A 23,797-nucleotide genomic window follows, 5' to 3' on the forward strand; every position below is an offset into this window, starting at 1 on the left:
TTATCAAAGACAACAGTACTTGTAAATGCACACCAAGCACCACAGAATTCATAGCTTCAGGAAAATACCCAGTCACTTATGCACATACAGCAAACACTACACAGTTCTTAGCAGCACCCAGAACTCCAGGCTCAGAACACTCCAGCGCACAACACTATGCAGCTGGCCACTGAAGTGCTCTTTCAAAGCCTCCCTCAGCCACATAGCTCCACATCAGACTTCTATAATAACCCTTGTTCTGGCTGTTGGAAGTCAGATGGCAGCTTTCCCCTCTGCCTCACAGGTGTTATGCAGGACACAACAGGCAACTGTAACCATTGAGAGATCTTTCTTGCTGAGTTCTAGCAGGTAAACACTGCTAGCATCCCTTCAGTCTACCAAAAGCACATTCAGCAGTTATTCTGCATATACTGAGCCGCTATCTGAATCTTTCCTTGGGGCTGTTGATGTGGCCAGTGTACAGCTTTGTGAGCTGGGGAATAAAGGGTAAGCTGGATCCCCCAGAATCACTATAGCTATTTCAGTATAGCTAGTGGTGATCCCCTTGGTTGGGTTCCCGCTTGCAGCTTTCTGAAGAGTCCTGTGCTCTTAGAGGTGAGTGTCATGTACCTTCCCTGACCAGCCCACGCTGAGATTGGTGAAACATCCCTTGTGAGCAGCCAATACTTGCTTACCCATAGAAAAGTAGCCCTTTGTGTTGAGGTAGTCTGGCAAAGTGGGCTGGTGCCAAAATAGGGATACGTGTGCCATCTTTTGCTCCACTGCTGTTTGGGAACCCCATTGCTGTGTATCTATCCAGATTTTCTGCACGTTGCAGAGTTGAAGAATCCTGCATGGCAATAGATGACTAATGACCCTACGTGCTTGGATAATGGCCCTCACTGTGGATCCTCCAACTTCAAGATTTCCCACTGATCAGTAGTAGTCCGATGTTGCAAGGTTCCAGAGTGTGATCACCGCTTGCTTGTCCGCGGTCAGTGCAGCTCTCCTTGGGTGTCCATGCGCTGTAGGGCTGGGGTGGGCTTGGCACATGGATGCTTCCTAGCATCTGAAAGTTCTTCAGCCACTGCTCATCATCCCAAACCTGCATTACGATGTGATCCACCAGTCAGTGCTCATTTTTTTGGGTCCAGAAGTGGCCCTTTAGCATCTGCAGCTGCTCCATCAACCTCAACAACAATCCTGAATTGTCTTTCTTTGTGTCTCAGAAAAACATCCTTTGCAAAATCTTCATGTCCCACATTATTGTGGCTTTTCCTGCAGGTCTGCAAATACTAGAGACTAGTGTGTCCTGTATTTGCAGTGTTCACGAGAATAGTGCAGAGCTCTGTGCTTCTGTCAGAGATGGCAGACACCAAAAAGTGCTGCCTGGGTTTGTGGGATTTCCTCCCCAAAAAAGGGGAGGGGGGGATTATTGATGGTGTTATGGATGCAGAAAGTTGCATGCTGGGAATCTGATCCCTAGCTCCCAGAGATCTCTGGACAAGTCACTTCTGTCCCACAATACATTGCAAAAATATCCGGAAAGGCATTGTGCCCAGATGGTTGCGCACGACACATTAGGATACCTACCTTTGGTGCAGAGTACTTTACACCAACACAGGCACTCCTGGTGAGTACACACAGCACCTATGCATGCAGCCAAGGGATATACAAATTTTGGCAGCCATATTCTGATGCAGTTTGCACAGTTAGTAGCATAGATGTGACTGTACTGATACTTGTTAGAAGCTTGAAAGATTTTGGCCAGAGTGTGGTTTGGTCTTGTTTACAACTAGTGTGAATCTGGAAATCCTCCATAAAATGGGCTGGCGTTTTAGCAGGGTCCAGTGGGTTATGTAGGGTGTGAGGTGGTGGTGTGGGTTGCTTTGTTTTGCCTGCCACCTGGAGAGAGAACTTTTGGAAGTAAGCTCTGGCCAGGTTCCCAAACTATGGAAGCAGATCAGACCACTTTTAACTGGACAATTTTTATTTTCATTTGCAGTGTGTCTTGGAATATAACAAAGCAAAGTTCTGATTTCTTTCCCCACCTGTCTGAATCGGATGTATGCTTGTTTAGCTCAAGTCTTTCAGGATTTTATTTGGAGACCTTTGTATACTAAACTATTGTCACTGGGAATCTGGTTATTCTTGGCTGGACTGCACATCTAGGGGGGGAAAGCACAATTTTCCCAAGTCTTAAACTGGAACTTATCTACTTTTTCCTGTTCTGTCACTTTCCCCTACAGTGGCAAAAGAAAGCGAGCGGATAATTGTTCCAGGATCTCGCAATCCTTTGTCATCTTTGCAAGTGGGAGGCATTCTGGGCAGTATGTGATAGGAGTCTGTCATACACATCCATGTTGGAAAAGACACAGGCTGATTCAAACCAGGTTTGTCTTGTATTTTTCCTGTTTTTGTTTTTTGGAAGGAAGGGGATTGGGGAAGAACTTTTTGGCAGGTTCCAGGAAACATTTCTGTTGCTGTCTTTGCCAGTGGGAATGCTATTGGTGCCATAGATGGGCATGGTATTTGACCTACAAGTATAAATAGATTTCTGATCCAAAAGACCTTTTTTTATTTTATATTTTGTTTCTGTAGCTGTGTTGGCCCCAGGATATTAGAGAGACAAGGTGAGCGAAGTAAGATCTGTTGTTGGACCAGCATTTGTTTGTGAGAAACAGAAGCTTTGGAGCTCTTCTTCAGGTCTGAAGAAGAGCTCTTTGTAAGCTCTAAAGGTTTTGTCTCACCACTAAAGGGTATGGCTATACTTGCAGCTGTACAGCGCTGCAGCAGGAGCGCTACCATGGCAGCGCTTTGAAGTTCGAGTGTGGTCGCGGCACCAGCACTGCGGGAGAGCTCTCCCAGCGCTGCAGGTACTCCACCTCCCTGTGGGGATTAGCTTATAACGCTGGGAGCTGCACTCGGGCTCTGTTTACACTTTATAGCACTGGAACTTGCTGCACTCAGGGGGGTGTTTTTCACACCCCTGAGCGAGAAAGTTGCAGCACTGTAAAGCACCAGTGTAGCCAAGGCCTTAGAGATTACTTCACCCATCTTGTGTGTCAGGTTTTTTGGACAGTTCAGTGAAAGGGCTGTTGGATTTCTGTGTGCAAATTTGCACTGTGCATATGTGCAAGAGAGTGAGAAGAACTTCTGTGTAATCCTAGTTTCCCTTTCTATCTTTCAAAATACATTTGAATGGTGTAAATTTATTACAGTCCAGAGTGACTTGGACCAACAGTCTGGCACTTCTGGTGATTCCATTAGTGTTTATGTATCTAACCCTTCAGAAAAAAAATTAATTCTAGCCCTTAGTGCTGGGGAAATAACTATCCCAATGTAAAAAGATGCATTGTTGTTATCCAAAAAGACTACAAACGGACTGAAACAATAGCTCAGAAAAGTGTGAATTGCCAATTTATTTCAACTGCATGTTAACCTGAAGCCTAATGTCAAAATAAACAATTTCACTGTGTATTATTTTATCAAAAACATACAGGTGATATACTTTTGTATTGTGGTTTGATTGTCTTTTCCATCATTCCTTCAAACTCCTGCAGGATTGTTCCTTACAGACTCGCTACTCAAGTTATGGGTTTCTACCTCTTTCCTCGGGAAACTATATTCTTCAGTTTCTTAAAGAAACCTTTCCTGATTTATTTCCTTTCCCTCCTTCCCATACCAAGCTAAATACAAGTCCGGCCTACATTTATAACCATTTATAACAGTTTTTGTTCCCTGAAATAGTTAAAACTTAGTTCTGTGTTAGTGGCCACAGTTAAAGTCCCATCCATGCTAGAAAATGGATCTGTGATTTTAAGCCCTGTATGAGGGTAGTTCTGGAAGTGAGAGAGAATCTATATATGTGATCTTTTCTTTTTAAAGAAAAAAAATGGAAGCAGTGGGTTCAGTAAACGAAAAGGGAATTTGGGCCTGGTTGAATGTCTGCGGCAGGATTCTCAAACTGGGGTCAGGTCCCTTCAAGGGGTTGCGAGGTTATTACAGGGGAGGTAGGGGGGTCATGAGTTGCTGGGTTTGGGGTGGAGGCTGACAAGTATTTTTCATTTATAAAGTGGGGGGTCACACTCAGAGGCTTGCTATGTGAAAGGGGTCACCAGCAGAAAAATTTGAAAACCGCTGGTCTAAGGTATCTATCGTGCAGAACAAAATACTGGGAAAAGCTTCCTTGAAAAGGTGAATCTCCCATTTTGATGGGGACACTGTCAGGTTTGGGTTCAATTTGAGGTGTTAGTGAGATGTTGCATGGGGAGGTCCACCATGTAAAACACTCTGCCCCCAGCACCTGATAGTTGGAGTGTATCTATTCTGGAGGGTTAGAAGAAATGAGGTGGTCTCTGAACTAGATCTAATCTAATCTAAAAGCTGTTAACAAATTGAGAACCAAGACTCTGAATTCTGTTCTAAAATATATGGGGGCAGGTGCATCAAGGGAGTTCACAAAGTGCAGATATGACAGAGTTGAGTTTCTTTTTGTTGCTTATGGTATTACATGCCATAGAGAATAATGCATGGAACTTGAAGCAGAACTTAAAAATATACTGTGGCATTTGCAGAACGAGGATTCATGTGTGACGTTTAAAATATTGTGGAATCACAAAGGCTGTTCAACACACTTGGGTTTACCTACCCGCATCATGTAACTGGAGAAGATGAAAACTGAAATAGTGAACATTTTGGAGTATATTTTAGCATAATATAGGGGCCTGAATTTTTTTTCCACTGGTGCTGAGCAATGAAAACTCAGTTGAAGTCAAAGGAAGCTGCAGGCACTCAATGTCTATCAAAAGCAGACTTTTGGTGTCCAATTTCCAACACTGGACACCTGTGGCTGAGAGGGCTGTGGGTAAGAGAGCTTCCTCATTTTCAAAAGAGGGGTTTATATGCAAGAGGAGGCTGTTTCCACTGAATGGTCTCATTTGTCTCTTCAGCCATAATAACAATTTTACACTTTTTTTAGTATTTGACATTCAGTATCAAGATGCCCTCTGAGCTGGATAAATATCATACTCATAAGTTTGGCATGTGTGGTGGTTTTTGTGTTTTTTCCCCAGTGCTGTAGCCATGTAGGGTTCATGATCTTAGACAAGATGAGTGAAATATCATCATCCTTTTTTTTTTTTTTTTACCAATGTCTGCTGATGAAAGAGACAAGCCTTCAAGCTCTTCTTGAGTTCTGTGTAAACTTGAAAGCTTGTCTCTCTCTCACCAATAGATGTTGGGCCAATAAAAGATATTACTTCACCCACCTTGTCTGTCTTTGCTTCCAGATCCATATGTATTATGAGTATTAGAGAGACAGAAGACCATGTGAGAGGGTTGTGCCTTTCCCACAGGAATGCAATGTGTCCATGTAAGAGTTGGGTATAGAACCTAAGAGTCCTGCTTCCTTGTCCCATGCTCTAACTACTAGACACTTTGCCTTAGCCCTTCCTTGGAGCATGTGGTATGACTGGATCTGCTAGAGATTTTTAACTTTCTTGGTCTCTGTGAGGTGGGAGTCTTGATTTGTCATTCAGAGCCATGAATCCTGTCTCCCACTCCCTTATTTCACCATCTTTGTGTTTTTAAGTTCTGGGAGGAATGTAAAGCAATCTCTCTCCAAAAATCAGGTCCAGATTACTTTTGGAGTTAGTCTTGCTGCTTCACTGGCACAAGGGTTTAATTATGTGACACCATAGCTCTGCAACACTTCCAGCTTTACTAGACTACAGAATAAGAAAAAAATTGAAAATACTCATAAGCCTTCCTTATTATAATGCAGATTGCCAATAAAATGAGTACACTTGTTCTAAAGTACTGACCAAGAAAGTCAGCATGTTTACATTAAAAACAAAAACTCTAGTATAAGCAGACTAGACAATACATTGGATTAGTAGAGTGGCCTTCTGTCTTGAGGTCTGGGTTCAGATTTGTCTTGCTTTGGGTCATTGGTGATAAGATTTTTAGTGGTGCCATCTTAGGCTGTTTGGACAATGGAAACTACCAGCATAGCTATGCCGGCATAACCCTGTGACATAGACGCACCCCTTTGGTCTGTGTAGGACCAACCACCACCTCTCCAAACAAAATTAACCCCATCAACAGAAGCTGTCTTCTGCACTGGGGGATCAGGTCAGCATAGCTATGTCGGGAGGGGGAGGGTTGTTTTTTTTTTCTTCACATCAGTGACTGACCATAGCGCTGACCTAACATTTTAAGCATAGACCAAGCTTTAGTGGGACCATTTTTGTGTGTGTGTGTGTGTGTGTGTGTGTGTGTGTGTGTGTGTGTGTGTGGCATCATTGTGAGAGTGTTCATGGGCTACTCAGAGTGGAGCAATAAGGATGCTGCAGGCAAGAACTAGGATGCTTTGGAAGAATCGTATGGAGAGGTCCAGAACTGGAATAGCAGGGATTGCTGCAGGTTAGAATGAAGGTATATTGACTAAGCTATGTAGAAAATCTTGAAAACACCTGACTTTCTTCCTGGACAGTGCTGTTAGTCCCTCACTTTCATGAACACTAACGTTAACCCAACCTGTCTCCTGTTTGAAGAACAATGTGCTTTTAAAGATTTTAGTTTAAATGTGGCCTTATTGTGGACTAGTTGATGTCAGTTAATATAAATGAATATTTTTGGCTGTCTCAAAACAAAAGTTTTATGTAAAGAAACTTGAGTCTACTTTTTGCTTGCATAAAATTTCCTATAGAGTTGTCTGAAATGACAATCTGGTATGCTGTAGATACAGGACCGTGACTTGATGGGAACAGGAGGTGTAAACTAGAACAGGAAATAAATGATATGGTATAACTACTCCACTGTCCCTGACTTCCAAACACACTAGACTTTTTTTTTTTTTTTTAAAAAAAGCTTAAGTTCTGTTAGTGACTTTTAGTTATTGGCCTTGTGCTTAATTTAATCTAAGAAACAAAGCTACTTTTAAGAGCTATGATCTTTTAAAAAGTGAATGCTGTGCTTTCCCTGAAGTGATGGGACGAGCAGAATAACAGATGCACTGCTGTGTTGTAATGTGAAATTAAAAGCACTCTCCCTTTAAGAGCAGTGATGCTCTCCCAGACTTGTGTTTTGGAATGCCAGCAGCAGTCTTCCAGACACACTGCTGCTGCTGCTGCTGCTTCTGCTGTCGTGTCTCTGTGAGGGTTAACAACACTTTAGCTTGTTGTCTGGAACCGGTTCAGGCTGGTTTTCTAGAAAGTGCTTTGTCTCTCAGACTGAATCCTGGGAAGGGTCATGTGAAGCCCAGTGATGTCATGGGATCAAAACCTGACTCAGCTTTTTTTCAGATGTGGGTCTGCAGGTACAGTGAAATGGCAGACTGAAATGCCAAAGCTCACCAAAAGCTAAAGTTTCTGTGACTTTGGCATACAACGAGTTAACTGTGATCCCACAGGAGTTAAGCACTTCCTGTGCAGCGAGTGGAAAAGCCTGGCTCATTCATTAAGACAGAAGAAACTATCAACTTAAATATTACAATGGCAGTGCCTTAATCTCTAGTGGCAAAGTATAAGGAAACATGGAAGAGATTCTCTTCACTCAGGGCATGGTAGTTCTTTCCTCACAATGTCAAATTCCTGAAATTTGCAATCAGATACAAGTGCTAAGAAATTCATGGTAGAAATCCCCCCCCAAAAACCTCTAATCCTAGATTAAAAAAGAAAAAAATTGCCTCATTTGCATGTGTGGCAAATAAAAAGAAATTCTTCCCCCTTTTTTGATAAACATCCAAACTTTTTTGTTTCAGTTGCATTCCTGTACAATCTCCTGCATTCTGTTAGGAGATATTTTTAGAGTTTACATTTTACAACTATAGTTGCTTTAAATAAAAAAGAGTTGAGTAACTCCATAGTAACTTCAGACTAAAATCTACTCTAAGGATAGGGTAAGTAAGCGCACTGCAATACTTTAATTGCTCTTTCAGGATTTCTTCTTTTGCAGCCCTATCCTATCTTGGCCTTTTTTGAATTTAACAGTTGATTGATTTTTCTCAAAATGCATTTTACTGATTTCTTCCCGCCCTTTTTTTTTTCTTTCCCCCCAGAGCTTCACAATGACAGAGGAAGCATGCAGGACACGAAGTCAGAAGCGAGCACTAGAACGAGAAATAACCCAAAATGACGTGGACAGTAAAAAAATTAAAATGGACAAAGGACTGTTGGGAACAGACCTAAAGACTGAAGGTGACATTAAAATAAAGACTGATCCTGGAGCTGGGAAAGTCCAAGGATTATTAAAAGGAGGGGAGGTAAAAGCAACTATTAAAGTGGAGGTGCAGACAGGTGAGGAACCTGTTGACATGAGTACCTCAAAAAGGTGAGTGGCTACCTAGAAACTGCTGTTTATGTGTCCATAGTTGACCTACCTGTGCAACAAAATGTGGGGAAATAGCCTGTTGAATAGCTCTATAGATTAACACTTGGAATAGACTTTTGGACATTTTAATCTATTGGATGACTAAAAGAGTGAAGTAAGTACTCTACCTCTGAAACGGGTTGGTTTGTGTTTCAGTTTAGCATCCCTCTTAAGATCAGCCATGGTGCTGTAGCCTCAAAGAAAAAAAGAACAATGTGCTTTTGAGGTGCATCTGAGGAAGTGGGTATTCACCCACGAAAGCTCATGCTCCAAAACGTCTGTTAGTCTATAAGGTGCCACAGGATTCTTTGCTGCTTTTAAAGAAAAAAAAGTAGCTGTTGCTTGTTCCACCCATCAGTATTGCCATTGTAGCAGAAGCTGTAAAAGATGAATTACTGAAATGAGCAAATATGACCTTGAGTGAAGGAGTGGATGCAAACCATAAAGGGGGCGCACTCTCTCTCTGAGCAGCTGACTCTAGAGATTACTTCCATGTGGTAAGGGCTTCTTGTGTCCATAATCGTGTGGGTGATAAAGGTAAGGAGGGATAGCTTGTCTCTGACTGTTAAAAAGGGAAGTGGTTTTGGTGTATCTTACTGTTGTGTCTTCAGAGCTATTGAGAGAAAAAGTTGGTTTAAAAGTTACTAATGATTTAGGGTGCCTCCATTTTTTTTAAGTGACTCATCTGATCCCTTTTAAAGGGCTCTGGTTTTGCAAAAGGTAAGTGCCTAACACTTTTTGAAAATCAATCCCCTTTTTAATTTAAGATTTCTTAAATTAGACACCTAAAAATGGAAGTATCCAAAATCGTTGGTTGTTTTGGAAAACCTCATCCTTCCTGCACCAGTCTAAGGCTTTTCAAACACACACACATCACATGAAATAAGAATTAAATTAGGAATCTTTAGTACATGGAAACATTTTATTCATAATCACCAACAAAAAAATGGTTTATAGACATTCACTCTGTCTGTCCTAGGGTTCATTATGTGCCAAGACTACAGATCATGTTTTCCTGACTTTTTTTTTTAGTTTTTGTCGCAAAGTTTAATCTTGGGGAAAGTCAGTTAACTTTTTGTGTTAGTTTCCCTATCTGCAAAATGGGTTAAATATTCCCAATATTGTTGCAAGTCTGAAAAGTGTATACAATTATTTCCTTCCCTGATAAGTGCTATAGAAGTGTAAATTTATTAACTTTTCACATGTTGGAACAGAAACTTGAAGTTCCTGTCAAGTATGCAAATTCTCATTTTAAATGTATTTTGTCCCCCACTCTAGCTTTAAAAAAGTACAGGAAAAACTGATATGCCCTTAAACTCCATAATTGTAAGTAGTCTATGAATTATTCAGGAGCAGAGGAAAGCTGCTGCTTATAACAGTGAATTTGTCCCAATGTCACTTTCAGCAATATATCCAATATACTAGGTTTCATCTAGTAACTTGGATTGACTGAAAATTCTTTGACGTGTTCTGCTTCTTCCATAAACTCACTGGTAAAAGTTTCAGTGTGATGGCATCTTCAGATTTTGTTGTGCAAAGTGATATTTAGGATGTATTTGTATGTCTGATGAAAATTGTGTTGATGATTTTCATACAATATCCTTTAGGGAGGGGTACTACTGTAGATAGATGGCTCCTATGTAAGGGAATTACTTTTCTGTTTCTCAAAGAATGAGAGGAGGTGGCAGGACCAGGTGCTAAATAAGGGTAAACCTTTTTCAGAAGATAGTAACACCTTTTGTGGCATTATCACTTCATGTCAACTAGCATACTTCGTTGTCCCTAGCATAGTTGTGTCCAGTTCTCTTAAAGGGGAAAGCATAGTCTAGTGGTTAAAACACAAGGCTGTAAACTGGACAGCCAGGGTTCTGTTCCTTGCTCTGTAACAAACTTCCTGTGTAAACCTAAGCACATCACTTTAAAGGGACAGTGTCTGCTAAAAGTCTAGTGAATCTTTTTTTAACATTTGATTTCTCATGCGACACCTGCCCCTGAGTCCCCTTGACGATTTTTGTGGCTGTATAAATACACTTTCCAGTCTTTTTGATAAATGTCTTTCTGCTCCCCCTTTGTGGTGTGGGGAAAAACCTATACAAACTAGACTTAGAGAGGAAGAATCCATGCTCAGCTTCCTAGAGACCATCTGTTCCTATTTAGAAAACCTGAGACACCCCTTCATTGTATAGTATCTCTGCTGCAGCAAATGATGGTAGGATTTTTCTGTTTTCTAAATGGGAGGGAAGGCTTACCTGTATAAGAATGTCCCTGTGTTGGAGTCCTAATCCAAAACCCACTGAAGTTTTGATGGGAATCTTTTAGTTGACTTCAATGGGATTTGGATAAGGTCCTAGATTACCAAGTACAGATAGGATAGGTTATGATTGTATTGTTTTGACCATGCTTTTTAAGTGCAGGAGTAAAATATTGACATTTCTTACATATGGAAGATGAATCTGAACAATTCTGCAGACTTTACAAGTAGTATCTCTGCCTCCATGCTCCCCACCTCTCTGTCCAACATAGATGATGACAATTTCTTAATCTTTCAAGATGTGATGTAGGGCATGTAGATGGCAATCAAGACAGATATCTGGGCACATAGAGGATCTTTACATCTTGGCAAGTGCAATAGCTGATTTAATATGCATGATTTCACTGAATAAATTTGATCTCTTGCTTATCTTTTTTTAAAAAGGTATCATTTTTGTAGATAACTACATGGCATTTTGGTGAAAGTCTCTTGAAGTTTCAAATCGAGACACTTAATTTGGGACTCAGCTTTCCATATTTTCCCAGTCTTCTGATGTGTATGAACCCATAATGCTGTTTATACAAGACTTGCAGCCCTTAAAACATTTGAGTTTTGAGAGGTTAAAGAGAACTATTTCTTAAAGTGATTGTTTTACTGTACTGCTAAACTTTCTGCTTTGGTAAATTCATAATCAAAAGCCAAAATACTGTACATTACTAAACAACTTTGAAAGTTACTTCATTGAAAATACATTTTTTTTTCAAGAGTGTTCGTTGATCATTAGGTTTACCTGTTCTGCAGCAGATTATCCATTCTTTCTTTGTGAATCAATTGATTGGCTTTTTAAGATTTGAAATCTGAACTCGAAGACTCGAACTTTTTTTAAATTCAGTGTAAGTTTTCTGACTTTAATCTTAATGTTTATTTTTAAGATTAAAGGAAATTAAAAAATACCATTTTGGCATCACAAAATGTGCTCAACAGAAGTCTGTGGTGGTGAAACCTTGTGATGAGGCCACACAAGGCCAACCCAAAGTGTTGGGGGGGTAAGGGGGTGTTGCAGCAGTGTATCTAGCTCTGCTTATCTTGCATAGGTGGGTCTGACTTATTACAGAGAATAAACTGAGGAAAGTGACTTGAGTGTTTGCACTCTTCTGATTAAAGTCACATGTGGCATTCTACTGTGGATGTTGCAAAATTGCAATGTAGTCATTTTACAGATATGTTGATTTAGACAAATAAGCATTAATGAGTGGGAGGACAACATTTGACAGTATTTGGCTGAAGTCAACTCTTTAGAGATGAACAAAGTAGTTAATAGTAATTAGTCACGTTTAATAGTAATTAGTCACGTTTAATAACACCTCATACATTTGTGGTGTGTTGTATGGTTGCGATCAAGTTTTGTGGTGGTTTTTTTTGCTCAAGTTCAGCCATAACTTACCAGATTTCTTTCAACATCATTTGAGCTAGCATTCAACCAAAAACAGTAAGTGCACTTTTCCTGAACAGAATTGTAGCACCTAGGGCAAGAGAACTGGAAGTGTCCCTCTAAGGTGTGGCATCTTCTGGACTACAGAGCATCAACTGTGTGTAAATTCAAGTACATGACACTGCTCTAATGTTAAAAGATGCTGTCAACTTTGTAACCTGCATTTCAGTGAAATGTGTGTTTTACCTACTGTAGTTACAAATAACTAAGAGTGCTATAGCTTAAAGAAGTTAGAAAGAAAAAGTTTTCTGCTGTCTCCGGTTTGTTTGGTGACTTCAACAGCAGTGTGTGTGTAAAGTAATCAGTTTGACCAAAAAGTAGTTTAAGTTAAACTTCCTTGCTCATCTTGTAGCAGTTTTGTATTGTGTTGGGCCCCACCTACTCTCCTTTGCAAGAAACACATATACAGACATCAGCAGGGGAACAACAAAACACTTACTTTCTTAAAGTTGTTTGTTTTTTTTTTAAAAAAACAACAAACCCTCAAGTTGTCAGTGGGCTCAATATAGTAAGTTTATGTGACTGATACATTTGTAGATAGCTTAGCATGTCACAAAACTTTGCAAGGAGGTAAGAAGCTGTAGTGCCAGAAAGGAATTAGTATGGCTGCAAACTAAGGCAAAGCTGGAACATAACTATATCTCAAAGGCTCAATAGAACACTTAGTACCTTTTTAACGCTGCCTTTTAAAAAAAAGTTTTAACAAATAGCATTTAAAAAACTCTTACCATCTCCTTCTTCCCTTTTCGCATTTTCCTTTCTCCTTACAGTGTGCCTGAATGTATTCCTTCAGACATTACTCCACCATCTTAATGTTTCACCTGAGTTTCAGTTTGTGTATATTTAAAAAAAAAAAAAGTTTAATGGCATTGACTTGTTCTGTGACGTATTATGGTAGCAATGAGTTACAAAACTCCATACATGATCTATATTCTCTTGTATCTCCACACACATCATTTAGCAACAAATACAAGACAAATGGTACATTCACTGAAGTAAATCTCTAACTGAGAAGTGTAGCTAAAACTAAAAATAATTATTGAATCACTTCTCCTTAATCCTGTGAGCCCTTATGTTCCACTCGGCTCTATAATATCCTGAGGTGGTTTGGTTGTTCAAAACACAATTTTTCCTTCAATCAAAATGAAAGTGTGGATGAGGTGTACAGTTTGCATTTCATGTAGTGGAGGCTAAAGTCATTGATACCCTTAGCAGCAAACTTATTTTTAAATTGCCTCCTGACACGCCCTCTGTTTTTTAAGATCCTGCTTTCTTAAAATTATGTGCAGACTGGCTGGCTTTAGCCACTGCGTGTTTGTTTGTCTAAATCAGGGGTCGGCAACCTTTCCGAAGTGGTGTGCAGAATCTTCATTTATTCACTCTAATTTAAGGTTTCACGTGCCAGTAATACATTTTAACGTTTTTAGAAGGTTTCTTTCTATAAGTCTGTAATATATAACTAAACTATATTGTCGTATGTAAAGTAAATAAGGTTTTTTTTTAAGTGTTTAAGAAGCTTTGTTTAAAATTTAAATTAAAATGCAGAGCCCCCCAGACCGGTGGCCAGGACCTGGGCAGTGTGAGTGCCACTGAAAATCAGCTCGCATGCCACCTTCAGCATGCAAGCTATAGGTTGCCTTCCCCTGGTCTAAATGAAAATTGCCAGGAAAAATGAGGGTGGGGAATTTGACGGCTTCCCAGCAGTTATGGCTTTCTTCCAACCAGCCCATCCTAATCTGTATATAGCGCCTTTTATTTCAGGATTTACTTAGATATCTTCCAGGGGAGCAGGTGTTGATGTAAGTTGCTGTTGTCTGAGAACTGCAGTGAGTAGTTCTGGGAAAATCACATTAGTCAGCAGAGTATCAAGTCATTCTTTTGTTATATAGTGAAATGTAAAATAACTACATATTAAACACACAGATGTCAGGATTACATTAAAGGTAGCGTAATGGTTGTGGTCTGAACTGCATTATGTGAGACATGGCAATAAATTCCCAGCCCTTCCCCTACACCGCTGCCCATGCCATTTGGAAAAAGGAAATAATTTTATCGTTCTCAAATACCCCCTCCATAGGAGTGGTATACAACTCTTGTCTTGGATTGATGGTTGCTGCAATATGGGCTCTTAATTGTGAGGGAAATAGAAGGGTTCTAAAAACTAAGATTGAAACGTGGAGCATACATAGAGAAGGAGGGGAGAACCGAATTAAGGTCAAGTCAAACCCACAAATGTATGAAATTCTGAATGAAAACAATATGCTTAACCTTATGTATGCAGCACCTTTTGTATATAAGTAGTTCGGAGTACAAAAAAACCTGGAGTTTGTTTCCCTGGGAGTTGTCTTAATTTTTATCTGACAGGGCTGTATGGTACGTGCTCTATTGTATTGTTCTGCTTCATTATGTACAGCAGACTGGCAACAAAATTAAATGTACAAAAATTGTGATCCTTGAAGTGTCTGCACACAGCACTTCCAAAGAACAGGAGTTTAGTAAAACTCTGCTTCCCTAGTGACATAGCTAATAGCAGAGCATGGTGGAGAGCAATAATAGTATGGTGCATGTGGGAAGTGAAGATCCAGAGTGTCAGTAGGAAGAGAAGGGCCGGTAGTAAAGAAGGAGAGAAATGAAAGAGGATATATAACTAATATGTAAAAACTTTTTTGAAGAACCATTTAATGGCCATGTTTACAACTGCACCTTGTGCTGGGCATACTGTGTAGAATTTAAAATAAAATCTTCTCAGTACCATAGTCTGGGTCCTTTTTTTTTTTTAATGCCTTAAGCATGCTGTACTTTTGCCCAAGGCTGTCTGTTGGCCACCTTAGCATACTGCATTACATGCTGTACTTTTTCAAAATAGGATACTTTGTTTTGTTTCAAAAAAGAAACCTTTAAAATGGGGCAAGTCCAGTGATGGTGCTTTACCCTATTGAACAAAAAAAACAGAAACCACTTCAACTAGGCTATTTCAGGCTTGATACAATATTAAGAAACACTACTTTAAACATAGTTCTTGTTAAACTGGCTTCCTGCTCTGGTCAGCCACTGTGCATGGGGCCAGCCTATGCTAGAACAGTGTCTCTAGAATGTGTTCTCAAGCACACTTTTAACACAGTGCACTGTGGCTAACCAAACCACGTTGGTAACTGGTTTAGCTGGAACTGTGTGGAATTGAAGTTTTTAATATATGGCTGCTGGCCCAGTATAAATTGGGTCTCCATATTTCCAGTTTACCTCATGTACAACGTGGCCTATTTCTCTACCAAGACTCTCAAATAGATTGTATGTTGTGAGGTTCAGGTACAAAACAGCTAAGTTAAAGGATGCTGTGGAAAACCTGATTTACAGGTTTCTTGCTTTTGTGAGTTTGTCTGCCTTATTTTAAAATGCAAGGCCAGCTCCATTAAATCTAATTTTTTGGGTGTGTAGGGATGGGAAAGGAGTAAACTTTACCGATGTTTGTTTTTGTTTCAGTATTTATTGTACCACTGCATCCCAAGACTTGCTTTGACATTTTGGATTAAGTTTTAGGCATTATATCTCCAAAAACTCACTTAATGTAGTTCCTTGTTATCTTCTGCCACCTTCCTCATACATCTCCACGGCCCCCAAAGACACTGGAGGTAGGAGAGGTTGTTGGGTGGAATAAGAGGTGGGGGAGAACATGTTCCATATTTCAATATATAATGTTGCTGGGGGGTAGGCATTACTCCTGAGTGAAAGTTACTCTGAGATCTCATTTACTTCCTAGTAGGAGAAGATGTATTGCTCAGATGTCATGGAATTGTAGATCATAGGATGAGAGAAATTACACATTCTGCAAATTGTTTTATGCTTACAGTCTGAGGTTTTTTCAACTTTTTGTTTCATGCCACATGCCATCATGGCATGAGTTATATGAACCAGTTAATAATGTAACACAAAGCCCAATCTGGTTAAGTTATCAGTTAATTCTGGGTTGCTACTTAGCTCCTATTTTAAAAATCTGGGCTCTGAATTGAAAAAAGAGATGCTTTTGGCATTTTTGTTATGTTAAATCCACTGTAATTGGTTTGTCACTCTTGGTGTCCATTTCATTATTACCCTGTACAAGATGGACAGTGAGGAACTAGACCCTTTAACTCTTCTAGGCTTAATTTAAAGGGTTAGATTCAGCTCTTATGTTCTTAATACAGGGGAATGGTTCTCAGATAACAGCCACATTGGGTCAGAGCACAGGTCCACCCAGCCCAGTATCATGTCTGCTGACAGTGGCCAATGCCAGGTGCTTCAGAGGGAGTGAACCTAACAGGTAGTGATCAAGTGATCTCTCTCCTCCCATCCATCCCCACCCTCTGACAAACAGAGGCTAGGGACACCATTCCTTACCCATCATGGCTAGTAGCCATTAATGGATTTAACCTCCATGATTTTATCTAGTTCTCTTTTAAACTCTGTTATAGTCCTAGCCTTCACAACCTCCTCAGGCAAGGAGTTCCACAGGTTGACAGCGTGCTATGTGAAGAACTTCCTTTTATTTGTTTTAAACCTGCTGCCCATTAATTTCATTTGGTGGCCCCTGGTTCTTATATTGTGGAAACAGGTAAATCACTTTTCCTTTTTCACTTTCTCCAATAATGTGCCGCTTTCTTAAGAGAGCTGTGTATACTTACACAAGGCTGAATTTGACCTAGTGACCTTCAAAGAAGATACTTTATTGCCACTATAACATAGCAAAGCAAAAATAATCCCAAAACAACCCAATCTCAAGTAGAGTTTTGCATTACCTGAAAAGAGAGCTGCCAATCTGTTATATGGAAGATGTTCAGATGAACAGTAGTAAAAAATCATGAGTTCTGTATTAAGTGGCATTTCATGGTCCATGTCATTGAGTGCTTCAAAAATTACTAATTGCATTGCAATGGTGACATTTTGAATGAAGCCTTCTTGAATGGAGAAGCAGAGGGATCCAGGATACCCAAGATCACTGTTTTTTACAAATCGCTTCCTAGCTGAAGTGATTATCCCATGTTTTTTGGGTTTTTTAACTTAAACTAAAACTACCAAAATTATTTTTCTCATACTGTGAAACTAGTCATTTTGAGGGTTAAAAATGCCTCTTTTGGATAGTATAGGTTTTACTGAAGGAACTTTATGCCAGGTAACAACATACCACAAGGCATCATTTGTTTGATGGATGGTTGTTTCTTTGTGGGGGAGAGGATGGGGTTAGGATCAGAATTTTTAAGCAGGTAATATGGCCAGCTGGTCGAAGACATTTGGACTCTTGAATTTTGGGTTACTTCTTGTAACATGCATCTTGCTACAGAGCTCATCTCTCCCATGCTGCAACTTGTGACTTTCATGTTCTCAGCCTTTTCTTTTACTTCCACTGCAGGTCAACAGTTAAGTGTAATTTAGAAACAAATAAGGGGTAGGTTTTAAAGTGAGAAGGGATGTTAGTTGGAAGAGTAACTGAAATTGCATTTTGTGGCACTGTCAGGATCTGGATCATCCTGGCACAGTCCATTTTGGATTATGCTTCTGTACTTGTCTGTGGAGACCAGCAGACTAACTTGCTAAATTGTTAAAAGGTCTTGGATCTCTTCCAATAATGTGCCACTAGGTACGGTATAGTTACCACTGACTCTCAAAATAGCCTTTCCAGAGGTAGCCCTCCTTTGGAACTGTCATGGTATAATTCCCCACTCTGAACCTTAGCGTCCAAAAGATGGGGTACCAGCATGAATTCCTCTAAGCTCAATTACCAGCTTAGTACTTGAAGCGCTGCCACCAACCAGGAATTCCAGTGCCTGGTACACTCTGGTCCCCCCAAAACCTTGCCCAGGGACACCCAAGACCCAGTCCCTCTGGATCTTAACACAAGGAAAGTAAACCCTTTCCCCCACCAGTGCCTCTCCCAGGCTTCCCCTCCCTGATCTACCCTGGAAGATCACTGTGATTCAAACTTCTTTAATCTTAAACAGAGAGGAAAATTCACCTTCCCCCCTCCTTCTCAATCCCCCTCCCAGACTCTCCCTGAGAGAGAAAGTAATCCTAACACAGAGAGAAATTAACCTTTCTCTCCCCCTTCCCTCCTTTCTCCCCACCAATTCCCTGGTGAATCCAGACCCTGTCCCCTGGGGTCTCACACCAGAAAAAAACCAATCAGGTTCTTAAACAAGAAAAGCTTTTAATTAAAGAAAGAGAAAACAGTAAAAATTATCTTTGTAAATTTAAAATGGAATAGGTACAGGGTCTTTCAGCTATAGACACTGGGAATACCCTCCCAGCCTAAGTATACAAGTACAAATTAAAATCCTTTCAGCAAAATACAAATTTGAACTCCTTCCAGCCAGATACACATTTGCAAATAAAGAAAACAAACATAAGCCTAACTCGCCTTATCACCTAGTACTTACTATCTTGAATCTATAAGAACCTGTATCAGGGAGATTGGAGAGAAACCTGGTTGCATGTCTGGTCACTCTCAGAACCCAGAGAGAACAACCAAAATCCAACAGCACACACACAAACTTCCCTCCCTCAAGATTTGAAAGTATCCTGTCCCCTGATTGGTCCTCTGGTCAGGTGACAGCCAGGCTTACTGAACATGTTAACCCTTTACAGGCAAAAGAGACATTGAAGTACTCCTGTTCTATTAACCCTTAACTATCTGTGTTTGACAGGAACTAAACTTAATGTACTTATTCTCCCCCAGATCCGATGACTCCGCCGTTGTCTTTTCTTTTCTCCATCTCGGCTCTCAGCATAAGCTTGTAGCCTGCTGCTTCCTTGTGTTTCTCAGTTTAGCCTATTATCTAATGCTCTACAAATATAGTTGATCAATATAATCTTGTGTTGGGGACCATGATCAAAAAGCTAAATCTCAGAAGAGCATCACCATTAATGATGTTTCATATACACACTCTAATAGGTGCAAGCACAACTTGTTCCATTTGCTTAACATTCCATAGACGCAGGGTTTCCTGACCCCTGCCATAGAGTTGAAAAGGGTCTATTCTTGACCTCTTAGGAGGAAAGAGGGAGCCACTACAACAGTTGTCTGTCACAAGGTACTTTGGGCCTCAGATCTTCAAGACAAAAGCATAATTAATCTGCCTCTATCCCAACTAAATGTAAGAGAGCCTCCAAGAATAGACTTTGCCACCATAAGTCTATTGAATTGGATGACCCTCTCTCTATTCTTTACTGAAGTCAACAAATGCAGGTTGGCCTTGTTGGGAGTTGTGCTTTTTGTCTAAAGAGCAGTTGTCTACCAAATTTCTGCTGGAGGAGCGAGGAGACTCTAGGATGCTTTGGATTGATCTTTCTTCTTGTAAAACAAATATGTCTAACTCTAAAATGTTCGGATGGATGGATGTAAGTTAGAGGGGGGGCGGCCTCCAGCCTTAGATAGTGAGCTGTGACTTGGGTAGTCTGTATTCTCTTTCCAGCCCCCTCACAGACTTTGTATGAACTTTGGCAGATCTGGGGAAATTGAAGCACACTATCTGTAAAATAGAAATAATAATTCCCAACCTCAAAGGGGTGTTCTGATCATAATTTTTTTGCAGGCACTGTGTATTATGATGCCAAGTATTGGGGGGTAGCTGTGTTAGTCTGTTTTTGTGTATTATGATGACTGTCATAGGCATTTCTATCAGTGAACAAAAATGGATAAGATTTTTTTCAAAGCAGTCCAAAAGGATTTAGATGCATCTTCTGTGAATGGAAGCTGTGTGTCTAAAACACCCAAATTGCTTTTTAAAATCTTAGCTGGAAGCTCCATTCCTTTCAGCAGCTCAAAAATTTTACAGGATGTCTTTCCCAGAAGCATTTTGGAAGCAGTTGGATGTAGAGAGGTCCACACAAGACAGAGGTTCAAAAAGAAGGCTTAACAAACTCTTTGTATGATGTCTAAGAGCATGTTTTAGTTGCTGTAACCCCGTAGATAGCTGTATATTCATTTCTAGGCAGATGAAAATAGATCCATCCTTCTGAGCCTGGCTTCTAACATGGAGACCAATGGATGGGAACACAGAAGCTGGTCTAAAGAGGCTTTATAAAACCTCCTGGGAGCATTATAGAACTTTCAGCTAAAGGGTGTGGCTCCAGAGACTAAAGATTCACTGTCTCTGTGTTCAGTGTCGTAGCTGGCAAGGTGTTGATACTTACACTGTGTGTGTGTGTGTTTCTCGCACACTCACGCGTTAGAGTATAGCAAGCCTTTTTTTAAGAGGAAGACTATACTATGAAGATCTAGTCTGGATTCATACACTTCACAATCTTTTGCACTGTGGTCCACAATGTAATTGGTCACGTTGAGGTCTGAATAGATGTGCCAACCATGATACGAAAGATAAGCTTATTTTGGGTCTGTGAGCAAAACTTATTGCAAAATACTGCTGAGAAGTGGTATTCCACGAGATCTGCAAGGTCTTATATCATCAGAATTAAATCGCTCACCCATAAATAAACACTATGTAGATTTGTATTTTATTTTATTGGTACTATAGAAGGATTCCTAAGTGTTTAACTTTCTGTAGAACAATAAAGTCTACCTACCAAGTTGGACTTGTTTAGCAGAATTGGAAAAAGCAGGTTTCTAGTCAGTTAGATTTACTGTGTAGATTGGTGGGTTTGTTTCTTTCAAATGAGGTGTCTTAAATTCAGGACACTAGAGAGGAAAAAGCCCGATTTTAAAATGTCCTCAGTCCTTCAAATTAAAAAGATAACCAGGTTATTCTGCTGTAGGTTGTCATTACTTGTACTTCAGTTTCCATCAGTTGACAGAATAATTAGTACTAAATGTATAAACTTGGGGGGGGGGGAGGAATTTAACAGGCAAATGATCCTTTCTCAGCTGCTCTCTTGCTCCTGTAAGAGAAATGAGGAAAGTTTGAGACCAGTAATATTAGCTGAACAAATAGGAGGAAGTGGAATATGTAGTGTGGTGACTCACAACAGTGCCAGTTTTGTATAAATATCAGCCATTTTGTAACATAACCTGGGGGCTGGTGGTGAGGAAATTGCATAGATTTTAGGGGAACATTTTAAAGGGCAGGGAGGTAATGGTTAGCCAGTGGGGCTTGATACAACTTAAAATTTAAAAAAAAAACAAAAACAAAAAAAAATTCACTGTCTCCATTGTCTGTCTAAAGGAGGATGGTCCTGATTACAAAGCCAGAAGCTGTGAATTACCATTTTTCCCCACACCGAACCCCAATTCAAAAATTAGAGCAGCTAACCCACAAAACCGACAAATGCCTGCAACTTTTATTTAGTGAGTATTTAATAAAAGCCTCTGAACATGGAATCTTCATTTTTAATGCTTTGGGATTTATATGGCTATGATCTACTTTAAACCATTATTCAAAAAATACCCAAAACCAAAGGTGTGAATGTTACGTGTGTCCATCCCCCTGACAAATGTAGCTTGTGTAATGAACGCTCTAGAAGACCATTAACTTAAATGGAGGTGTATGTTGGTAGAGTCTCTGAAAGGGGAGTGTTTTCATTACACTTCACTTCTCCAATGTCCAAAACTGCTATTTACGATAACAAGACAATCTGATTTCCAATCCTGTTTCTTGGTTACTCTTGCAAAGCTGTGTGTGAAGCCATTCTTTGGATAGGTAGAAGGGATGGAGACTGTGAATGATTACTTTTTCTTTTGATATCCATGTGATCAGTTTTAATATGGGGCCCTCTTTTGTGTGGATTTTGTTAACTGTTCTTAACTATGAACTTTAAATTATCTTCTCCCAGCTTGGAACCTGTAATGCCTGTTTATCTTACTGTCTTAATCTTGTCAATAAGTCACTTGATTTTTCAAAGATATTTTGATATCCAAATAACCATGATGAACACACATCTAGAGCAAAATGTAGTCACTAGAAATTTCATCCTTTTCTAACCAGCATATGCTGTTAGTGGATCTGATTAAAGAATTGTTCTACTGTAAAAATTCTGTTACTCGTGGTCTTTCAATAATTTCTACTTTGCTTTCTCATTCTCACCTGGCCTAAAAAGTAGAAAAGGACTTGTGTCAAAAAAACCACCCTTTGGGATTTTTTAATTTTTTATTATAAGTGACTACTTGAAACTTGCTTCCATGACTAAATAGATAGACTTTTAAAAAGCCATAATGGACTACTGATGTGTATTTTCAGAGTTTGAAGCAAAGCAGCAAATCAATTATGAAAGTTCTTAAACTTTAAAAAGTAGTAGAGTAGTTGAGCATAACTCATTCTTGTACTGTTAGGTGAATGTTTGTTTTTTTTCCTGTTGTGCAATATATGATGCTTTTTATTAATAGTCTTAAGTGGGCAGCTGATCCAGGAAGTTTCTATAGTGTAAGGGCAGCCCCTTAAGTTTAGTCTGCTCCATTTTCTTACAGCACCTGAACCCTACCTCACTTCGTAAAATGAAGGCTATGTGTCACAAGCCAGTTTGAACTGGCTGTTGCTATGGTTTTCACAGTGGAAGGAACAGTTAAAGGGTCACATGTCCAGTGAGGGAAATGCCTTTCTCACATGACTTTGGTGGCCTGATTAGAATACAGGAAGTTAGCTCCCTGCTAGCTGTTATGATGCTGTGATAATTGATGGGGTGACATCACCCTTGTTACATGTACATATTGATTATTCTTATGCCTGCTTGCTTTGAGAATTGAATGGTTAAAACAGGACCTTATGAGCTCTGTCAATGCACTATTCTCTGATTAGCAATGTTGTCTTGAATTCAACTTCCTTTTGACAAATCAGGTTTAAGTATCTTCTGTTTTAAATGTGGCTAATCGCCTCAGAGTCATTCAGCAGACTTAAGTCTGCCAACAGAATTCTTCCAAACTAAAATTGTTTCATACCCAAATTTGTGCCATATTTTGTCCCCTTGTGGATGGCGTTAGTGGGGATAAGACCTTCTCCAAGAGGATAAAAAGATAATCCTTTCATATCAGTGTTGGGTGTTGTAGAAGTCCGAACTTGGTTCAGATGGGTTCAGTTTTCCTAAATCACATCTGTTGGTCCTCACATAGAGATTTTGCAAAAACAGATAGTGTGTCAATCACCGTAAACTTTCAGTGGCCCAGCTTACTACTTAGAAGCTTACCTAAGTTGTTTCTTTCACAGCTACAGAAACTGATAGTGAGTAGTCTGATTTACTTTCATTTTACAAAATTGTGTTTAATTTTCAAGGTTGTATGACTTCAAATAGTTTGACTTTTCTGGTGGGCGATAGAGAACTTCTGTTCTGCAACACTATGTTCATAGCCATAATAACTACAGTCTGTATGGCACCTTGTGGCAGTACACTTGTTGAAGGCAGTTACACATGAGATACTTATAAAAAAGTGCTTGCATAGCTTTTACCCCGTGCAGAAGCATAATCTATAAAATAATAAGCGGGTAGAGTTTGAGAAGATCTATTGTATCTTTTTAAAATATGTTTATTAGGTTTAGCTACATGGAAAAACTCCACCTCTTCAAGGTTAGATTACCTAAGTAATGAGATTATTGCCTTGGTTAAGTGTTCTTTAAAAATCATTTTCAGGTGATTTTTTTTTTTCACACTTCTTAACAGGATGGGTTAAAGTCAGATGATACTTGAGATGATGTACTTTAGACTCTGTCTATACTGAGACCTTTTTAACTGGAGCCTCTTGATGGCAAGGGCTCTTAATTTTTCTCTCCCTGCCTGTCTTTTTAGTCAGG

The 23,797-nt window shown here is 39.7% G+C and overlaps 1 protein-coding gene across 11 annotated transcripts in view; it reads left to right on the plus strand.

The window, feature by feature from the left end:
- GATAD2A (GATA zinc finger domain containing 2A) overlaps positions 1–23,797 on the plus strand; it is an 89,242-nt gene that overhangs the window by 42,727 nt on the left and 22,718 nt on the right. For 8 of the 11 annotated variants that reach the window (XM_030540214.1, XM_030540215.1, XM_030540206.1 and 5 more), the window contains one exon: positions 8,042–8,313. In XM_030540214.1, the coding sequence (XP_030396074.1) occupies positions 8,051–8,313 (263 nt within the window). In that variant the 5' untranslated portion in view covers positions 8,042–8,050. Of the gene's footprint in view, positions 1–2,228; positions 2,373–8,041; positions 8,314–23,797 lie in introns of those variants that run through there. The other 3 variants (XM_030540211.1, XM_030540213.1, XM_030540212.1) reach the window with 1 other exon arrangement.

The sequence above is a fragment of the Gopherus evgoodei genome, chromosome 22 (genome assembly GCF_007399415.2).
Source record: "Gopherus evgoodei ecotype Sinaloan lineage chromosome 22, rGopEvg1_v1.p, whole genome shotgun sequence".
Classification (NCBI taxonomy): Eukaryota; Metazoa; Chordata; order Testudines; family Testudinidae; genus Gopherus; species Gopherus evgoodei.